At 41.0% G+C, this 9,064-nt stretch overlaps 1 protein-coding gene across 6 annotated transcripts in view; it reads left to right on the top strand.

Annotated features, from left to right (window-relative positions):
- The window catches only part of TESK2 (testis-specific kinase 2), a 111,262-nt gene that overhangs the window by 78,225 nt on the left and 23,973 nt on the right, over positions 1 to 9,064 (top strand). For 5 of the 6 annotated variants that reach the window (XM_017824699.1, XM_017824701.1, XM_017824698.1 and 2 more), the window contains one exon: positions 8,484 to 8,630. The exons of the other annotated variant lie outside the window; for it this stretch is intronic. In XM_017824699.1, coding sequence (XP_017680188.1) covers positions 8,484 to 8,630 — 147 coding nt within the window. The remainder of the gene's footprint in view (positions 1 to 8,483; positions 8,631 to 9,064) is intronic. 6 annotated transcript variants of the gene reach the window in all.

A 9,064-nucleotide genomic window follows, 5' to 3' on the forward strand; every position in this document is an offset into this window, starting at 1 on the left:
CTGATCACACTTGTTCTGAGGACAGAAAGATGGAATTAATTCTCAAAAAGCTGCAGTGAAAAACTCAGTTGTGGGAAGCAGAAATCTGACAAAATGTTGGCTTGTGGAAGACACAAGCTGGCCTTACAGGCACTCTCTGAGAGGGAAGTGATGGCAGATCAGTTAGTGGAAAAAACTTACTGTAGGTTGGTGGTGACCAGGTAAGTTAAACACACTGGGGACAAGTTTCCAGAGAAAGTCTGTCCTTTAAGCAAAAGCAGACAAGCAGTGAAAGATGTGTGAGCCCTGCACTGTGCTGAAGGCACCAGGGAGCTGCAAGATGCATCTGCACTGTGTGGTTAGGAGAGGAGAGAAGGGTGGGTTCTCACAGAGAAAAAAGTTCAGGCGTACAAAGAACTATAATCAAAGACACTAAAGAAATCCTCATGTAAAGACAGAAGCCAAGACTTTGAAAGTAGGAGGTTAACCTGAGGTGCACAGTCTGTATTTATGCATGCAGGTGCTAGATCAGAAGGGACGAGCAACCAGTTATTTCAGTGAGAGCTTCTGGACATGCAAGTTTTGGAATTCTACTCTTTCTTAATTGCCTGTGTATGAACTTAACAGCTCATAGTTAAACCTCCTTTTTTCCCTTCCCCCTCTCTTTCTAATTTTTTACTAAACCTTGGCTACACAGGCTATATGTTGGCTTTAATTCTTTCCCTCCCCCTTGTAGGAGGATGATTGACTTGTTTTATCACTTCAGAGCCTGTAATAGTGCACAAACAACTTTTAATCTTTACTTTAATTGAGGTAGATGCATCTAAATATGTTGTGTTCTGAGGAAGGCTTTCTAAGTATCTCGCTGGTGCAAACCTCTTCCTCCTTTTTAGAATGTCTCAGGGACAGAAGAAAGTAAGATAAGAAGCAGATAAATGTTGAACTGCAAACAGCAAGTTCCACTGTCTCATTCTTTCTCTCCCTTCCCCGTCATGTGTGAGGTGGGTGGATGCTCTGTGTGTGGGTTGTGTGGGGATTTTTGGGGAGAGATTTTAATATCTCTGTTTTGACACTCATTGTAAGCCTTCTGGACCCTTTGCCATTGCCTCAAGCTGAAAGAAAAACAAACAAACATTTTTGAACTTTATATTCTGCAGTTCTGTTGTTGGTGATTTCTGATATCCTAGAAATAGGTCTCAGTTAAGAGTGAGAAGATGAAGCTTCTCAGCCATTATGGTGGGGTGGGGAGAGAGGAGAGGAGAACTGAATAGTGCCTCAAGGGCCAGATTTTCCTGTTACTTCTGTCTATGGAGATGCAGTCCAAATGGGTACTGTGATGTTGACCATTTAACTTTTTGTCTTGGAATTTTTTTTAATGTATTTTCAGTAAATTCAGTTTGTATGTAGTGCTTTCTCTTCCTTCCCCCCTCTGCACCCTGGATCCCAGGAAACATACTCTGGAATTAACAAGTGCTTTGTAGTTTCACTTCCTCATTTCTCTTTACTCATCAGCCATCCAAAACATTCAGAAACTGAGTTGTACAAGAAAATTCTTCTAATGTTTGCCTTTACACACTGCTATTAACAGGGGATCTTGGTGCCTTCTATAATTGCCAGTAAAGTGTTTGAGCACCTTCAAATCTAAATGGACATTGTGGCACAGTGGGAGTGTGGAGGCTTGGAAAAGAATTCTGAAACAGCTCAGAAAAAGTATTCCTTGTGCAGAATTTAAACAAAGTTTGTATTATGAGAGGTGTTCATGTGCTATAACTTTTGCTCTCAGTAGATCCTTGTGGCTGTTTTACAGACTTCAAAAAAAATGAAGCAAATGGGTTATTTATCTGGATCTTGCAGGCATATAATCTGTGGGCTGCTGCTGCTGCTATTTTTGTGGGGAAGGTGAGAAGGACCTTATTTAAATAAGAGGCTCCTTGTCAGGGACTTCAGCTTCTAGAACTGAGTGTCTAGTATGTTCAAAATGCTGCCAGTATGGATGGAGCCTTCTGCTCTTAACAGAAGTGTTATTGTAGAGATGCTGTTTCTCTTGCCTGTGTCAGCAACAAGGTACTTTCTCTTCTGTGCCTGTGTGCTAATTTATGCCATTGCTAGCTTGCCATATCCCAGATTCTTATCTGCACTGAACTAGGCTCTACTTCGAATCCAAATGGTTGTGACTTCAGATTATAAATGCAGGATTTTTTTGTTAGGCCTTTTTTGCTTTCTGGGGTTTTTTTCTGCTAATATAATCACAGGAAAAATGGTTATCAAGGTCAGTTTGTATAGATATACTGGGAGTGTTTTCCGGTTCCAACAAAATAAGCTTATTTCCTGCAGTATTTCAAACCTGAGTATGAGTAAGTGAGCGTCCATAAAACTTCACACATATGGGTTGCAGTAGTGCATTGTTGCTTTGTGCCTCAGTGGTGGAAGCCTTACCAACCAGAATCTGCTTCTAGCATCAGGCAACCAGTTGAACATTAAATTTTGATTGAGTGAAATGACAGGAAAGGGCTAAATTCAGCGTGCTGTGACCATAAGAACTGTTGGAATTAGAGAATTAAAGGAAGACAAATCTTGCCATATTCTTTTCCATGCCAACACTTGAATGTCTGGAATGCAACAAACGGTTTTCATTACAGCTCCTTCCTGAGTTAGTGCATGTTAATTCTTGTTTGCCCTTATAAAAGAAGCCTTGCCTGTACATGCCTTTTCAGCAGGAGGAGCCAGTGGATCAATCAATGCCACAACTGACACAGAAGAAGAAACAGAGGTAGATCTGTTGCGTTTCTTGGCTTTTGGTTCTGAGTTCTGACGAGTAACCAGGCGATGGCAGTTGCCCGAAGAAGCTCGCTCTCTCCTCTCTGAATAGCTGACACCTTTTTAACTTTATTTTAATCCTGTAATGGTTAAGTCCTTTAAAGAAATTACATCCTTTTTATTAAAGAATTGAATTGTTTGTGTTGGTTTAAAAGCAGAAGACAAATTGACTTTAGGTTAAAAGACTTGGTTTTTCCCCTTCGTTTTCAGCAACTGAGGAGCAGGAAAATAAACCAGCCTTTAGATGAAGACTTTTGGATTTGCTTCTGCCCTTTCAATCAGGCTGTTTTTCCAAGCCACTTGTGCCCCTCTGATCCCTCATGAAAAAGTTTGAGCTTTGTTCTGAAATATGTTTGCTTCACCTGCATGTTCTCTTTCAGTACATGTGGTTTTTCTCCTTGGAAACATTAGTTGACCTGCTGACCTGCACAAGTTTACTTGTGCAGCCCAAATTCAATATCCAACTTGTTCTGTTTCAATGTTTAACTTATTTTGTTTGGTTCAATCCACGTGTTAGATATTTAGTGGCAATGGAAGGCTACTGCTCAGAGGTGAGATGGTTGTGTACATTTTTAAATTGTGGGGTTTTTAATTAGTGGAGGGGTATGAACCAACTTCAAACTTAAAAAAAAAGTCAGTTTAATCTGATAGTCAACCTCAGTGTATCAACTTGTAGTATCTTATGTTGTAGTTTTGAACATCCTGATACTGTCTTTCTTCTCCAGTTCTGCACAGTTGAAGCTAATGAAAACAGTTGGGGGAAATCAGAAAATTTCCAGTCCTCCCACTGTAGCTAATTATGCCAGTTGTGACAGAAGGGTAGATTGGCTTGTTGTCTTGCAGCCAGAAGCCTTCAAAGTAGTCACTTAGAGAGTGCTGAGTGTGACAGATGACTGTTAAACATATGACAACTGAAGGTTGGGTTGTGTCTTCCTTGAAATGGATGGTTTAAAACTGGTCTTAAACTTCTGCAGAAAGCTAAGTGAAAAGCTCTCAACTTTCTTTTATTAGACATGAGAGTTACCTTCTTACTTCCAGCATTAGAAATGATAAAAATATGGAAGCTCTGTCTCTTTTGACACTCTCGAATGCATTTGTTGACAGCATCTGCAGTACTGTTATTTTGCTTTCCCAGTCTCCCTTCAGAGTCCAACTTCTTGGTCTGGCTTTTGCTTTGACATCTGTTTCTCCATGCTGAAGGTGCTAATGCCACAATTCTAGTTTCTCTTTCCTTCTGCTTCTCTGCCTGCCTCTTCACTGGGCTTCTGCAGTATATTCATTCATTGCTGTCTCAGTGTTTGTGTTCCGGGTCCCTGTAGCTCCCACTCTTTACTTACATTTGGTCAGTCACCTTAAATGCACTCTCCACACCTGCTTTTCTTAACCACGTAATGCATTATCTTTGGTAACGTTTGGGCTACAGCATAGGGGTGTCTTGTAGTTACTTGTTGCTTTTTGAATGGCAAGCAGTGACATTAAAAGTTGTCTAAATAGCAGGCCAACTTTTTTTCTGGCTTTCCTGTGCAGTATCTGATGGCTTATTTATATCAGACCTACATATTGAAACAGTGTTGTTTCTCAAAATAGCATGGAAAACTCTTTGCAATTCCCATCAGTCTTCCCCCTCAGACTTGACAATATTTGGTGTCTTTGTTTTTGAGCCATAACTGCTGAAATGGTGTGAATTTGGTGTGCCTTTTCTTTAAAAGCTTCTAGTTCTCATATTAGTATTTAAACTTTTCTTTTGAATTCTGAAGCTAAAATCTGACAGCTGAAGTTCATCATTAGTCTCCTGAAATGAAGCATGTAATGCTATGTGTGAGTACTGTCATACTCTGAATTTCAATCCATTCCATATTTCATGTGCTTGAGTCTGATAATGTGACTGCAAGTGTCTTGCAAGGCAACAGTCCTATTACACTGTTCTTAGGTTTAAAGTAACATGTTTCCCTATCCCCCGACTTCCCTATCCCTTTGTGCAGGAAAGGGTTATATACTGCTGCTTCTGCATTTCTTAGCAGTAAACTATAACATCAGAAACCTCTTCAAGGCTCTTTGATCCAGAAACCATCTGTGCTTGGCTGAGCTTCTGAGTGATGTGTCCTTCAAAGAAGCTACCACCCTCTTTCCTCATAAGATTTGGGAGAGGTATAAGAAATGGAGTTTTGCTGAACTTTCATTCTAGCAAAAAAAGTGTGAGCTCCTACCTCAGAATTTTTTTGGAAAGAATATTTCTGTAGGCTGGGACACCAGGATCTTTTAAACCAGCATTTCGTTTGCTTTGAGTTGTAGTAAATGCAAAAATAAACAACCTATAGCGATTACTTTCAGACTCTGGCAAGCAGATAAACTGACTGCTGGTATCCTGTTACGTGACAAAAAGCTAGCAGGAGGAATAATGGGTAGCTGTTTCACTGCAACCTGATGATGGAGAGTTTGAAAAGGTCTGAACACTGCTCCATTTAGCTCCGAGGTCTCTATGAAATGTAGCGTCCTTTGCTTTCATTGTCATAGCCCCATCAGATCTCTGCTCCAATTGCCTGTACACTTATGCAATGGCTGTTGTTGTTGTAGTAGAATAATGCTTTGAGATGATGTGTGTGCTGCAGTCTTACTGTACCAGCACTGAAATGTTTCAGGGACAAAACAAAATCCAGTGTTCTCTTTGGGAGAGGTGCATTTACTATCCTTCAGGATATTCTTGCCACAAAGAGCTGGTTTGTGCCAGTAAGAGACTGGGAACAAGTATTTTTTTTCTTTCAGTTGCCCTGGCATTTAGGAAATAATGTTCATAATTCTGTGTCTATTCTGAAAAGGCATCGTTGAAGGGCTCTGAAAAAAATAGGCCATCAGGCTGGCTGTTTGCATTATCAGCCTGAATAACCAGAAGAATTGAATTACTTACATGACACTGAGGAAGCACTGAACTCTGTGTGGTGCTTGCCTTAGGGATAATTTGGGATTCTGCATGCAAATATTACCTGCTGGTCAGCTAAAACCTGAGATCAACTGGAGTCTTAAACGTGTCTTATAGGAAAGTCTTAGTTGGGTTGTTCTCTTGATGATTATTCTCCTGTCCTTCATGGAGGTACACTAGAATGTAGAGCCAAAGCCAGACTCACATCTCTAATAAATGAGGTCTGTGCACTTGCTGGGTGGCAGTTTTGGATAGGAGGCCTAGAGGGTTTTGTAGATGTGCTGGAGACAGGTTTGAGTCCTGCTTTTGCAGCTCGTCCATATTTGTGTCCTCTGTGTGTGTCAGCCTTCGCCCACCCCATGCTAGAGTTGAGTCCTTGCAGTTGAGTGAATGACCCTGCAAGCCAATTTGACTGGAAGAGTGCTGGGAGAATAGATATATTGGATGCACTTAGCTAATATGGCAGCAATGGATCAAATCTGTAGGCTGCTGTATTGAGAAGGAAAGTAAGAGCATGCTCGATATAGTAGCCAGCTGTTGTCCCATTTCAGTGTGTGTCAATACTCTTATGGGCTGCTTGTTTATTAGCACTTCTGGAGCCATTTGTGTCATGGTGTGGCACAGACTAGAAAATGGAAGCTGAGCCAGTGATTCCCTTCCCCCTCTCATTGTCTTGCCAATGAATTTAAGTATGGTAGTGCTGTATGGGTGGTCTATTGTCTGTTACTGCCCTGTCAGAAAGGTGAAATGGTTTGGGGTAATTGCTAAGTGTCCCTCTATAACTGGGTTATCCAGCTTGGAGCTTTGGTGCCTTCTGTTCCAGGTTGGTCAGTATTGTTCAGATGTGAACATAACTGGACAAGAAGTGCTGTTCACACTTTCTCAGGGGGGCTGGAAATATATTAGAAGTTATTGTAGAAGTCTTATTCACCATTTTTTCCTTAAGCATGATAGCAATTTATGACTTAAAAAAAGTATAAATCTAATTTTATTGAGCATGTTTTTTTCTTGAGTGCCCTATAAGGTCATCTAGCTCCCTTAGGGGTTCAGATAAAAGCAATGAGAAAGATCAAAGCTGGAAAAGCTCAAAGCAGCATTGTTTCCAACACTGAACCAGGTTGGCTGCAGCTCCGGTTGGTCTTGAAAATCTCCAAGGATGGAGATTGCATAGTCTCAGACTGACCTGTTCCAGAGCTGCTTCGCTCTCCTGGCACACGTAGTCCTAGCACAAGGAACAGGTTGTTTTGGAGAGAGAGGGGTCATGCCCTGGACTGCCAGTGAAATGTTCTGCTGTGCATGGGCTGGGATGAACCCCATTCCCAAGGGATGCGCAGTGGAACCCCTTCCCAGTGAGCTCTGTGTCAGTTAAAATTGCTTTGTGCCTCCTCTGCCTGAATGCTTTTGCCACCTTCGTTACTTGTGGAACTTGTGTATCTGCTGAAAAGGTTTTCAAAATTAATCAGTGAGCTCAGCAAAAGGTAGAAACTGTTCAGGAGGTGAGCTGTGACCCTTGGGCTTGTCTGTAGAGTCTGGCTTTGTGTGCTCTTTCCTTGCTATAGCACAGCCTGAGGAGATCATCCATCCACACTCCATTGTGTGTGGTTCATGTTTGCCTTGTGCTGCAGGCTCCAAGACACAAAGAAGCCCAACAAAATGCAAGCAAGTTACAAGTTTCTGAAATAACAAAAGCTGCAATTAAGACTTCAGTTTGAACATGATAATGGTGCCACACTGTCATGTGTCGTTGTTGGGGTGAATGACACGGGAAAGTACAAAGCCATTTGAGAGAGGGTTGGAGATCTGTCTGGCACAGAGGAGGAAGTTGGTGCAGCCTGGCACAGTGTTACATGCGTGGGCCAATCTTGGGAGCAAACTGTCCTGCCTGCTTCGCTTGGATTTTCTTGAGAGAAGTCACTGCATTGCTGCCAGGTTTTCCTTCTGGAGAGAGCTACCCTTTCTGCTTGGTTGCTGGTGGGGGACTGGGGCTGGAAGTGAAACAAGAAGCTACTTAAACACGATATAGCTGCTGGTGTGGTATAAAGGGTCTATACATAAAGCATAAGCTGTGTTTCTGTAATGATTATTTGAGCAGTGGAGCTGCCATGTCTTAACCCTGGCTTATATTACTTAGTGTCATTTAGGTGCTGCTTTGTTTCACTGTCTTTTATAGCATTTATCTTTTACTTAATGTACTTTCCTTTTCATGAGGGCCACCGTTTGATGGGGTTGATTTAGTACTGAACACAGTGGGAATCAGATTGCTGATTAGAACTTGTAGATACAGCAGTGAAAAAAAATGGAACTTACAGCAACACATTGTAATATTTTTCTTTGATGCTGTTTCAGTTTAGGGAATTGATATCTGGGAACGTGATCAGCCTCCATGACCTACACTTGGATACTTAGCCTGCTGTTTGTTGATTTATCCTATATGAGAGCCATCTCTTTATCCTTTTTTGCCCTAATTTTCCTCAAGCTGGAAATGAGAGGGTGATATGATATTGTAGGTGTTTCTGAAGGCTCTATTGAAGTACCAGAGAGTTAATGCAGTGGTGGCTGTCACATGCATCTTTAACATAAATGTGTCGATACAGCTGATGGAGACATTTTCAGCCTCTCTTGATCTGCAAACTTTGTGCCTCTCAAGCCCTTAAGAAAAGAAGTTTTAATACATAACTGAGCTGAGATCACCTGTGTAATTATGAACTTTACATTCATGTCAATATATGAAGTTAAATAATTAATTACAAATGTTGCTTTGTCTTTTCAGTACATCAATTGTGGTAACCTGGAACAGCTCTTAGACAGTAACCAGCATCTGCCCTGGACAGTGAGGGTGAAACTGGCTTATGACATTGCTATGGGGGTCAGTTATCTTCACTATAAAGGCATTTTCCACCGAGACCTTACATCCAAGGTACCGTTTATAAACTTAAGAGAACTTTTTAATGGAGGTACTGTAAGTGATTGTTGGGGTTTTTCCTCCTCCTTTTGGCAGATAACTCTTATTTTATAAGGTGTGATCTAAGACATTTTGAGAAATAAATTGAGACAGAGTTTATAGAATTGAAACTTTCCTCAAAACATGTTCATAGTTTGTATGGGAACTAGAGAAATTACTATCCTAAAGGAAGGTCATTCCTTAAATGAGTTCAGCTTGGGATTTCTCAGAAAGCAGCTGCAGAGTTTTTTAGTTCCGAACTGTGGTTCAGTAAAGTATTTAAATCCCTGGATAATTAAGCACAGCAACCTAACATTTGGAACAGGTTAATCATATAAAGAACCCAATTGAGAAGATTATGACAAATGCACTTTAAAATCTCCTTATTGTTTTTGTTTCCCTGTGTATTT

This window comes from Lepidothrix coronata, unplaced genomic scaffold (genome assembly GCF_001604755.1).
Source record: "Lepidothrix coronata isolate B3197 unplaced genomic scaffold, Lepidothrix_coronata-1.0 Scaffold112, whole genome shotgun sequence".
Classification (NCBI taxonomy): Eukaryota; Metazoa; Chordata; class Aves; order Passeriformes; family Pipridae; genus Lepidothrix; species Lepidothrix coronata.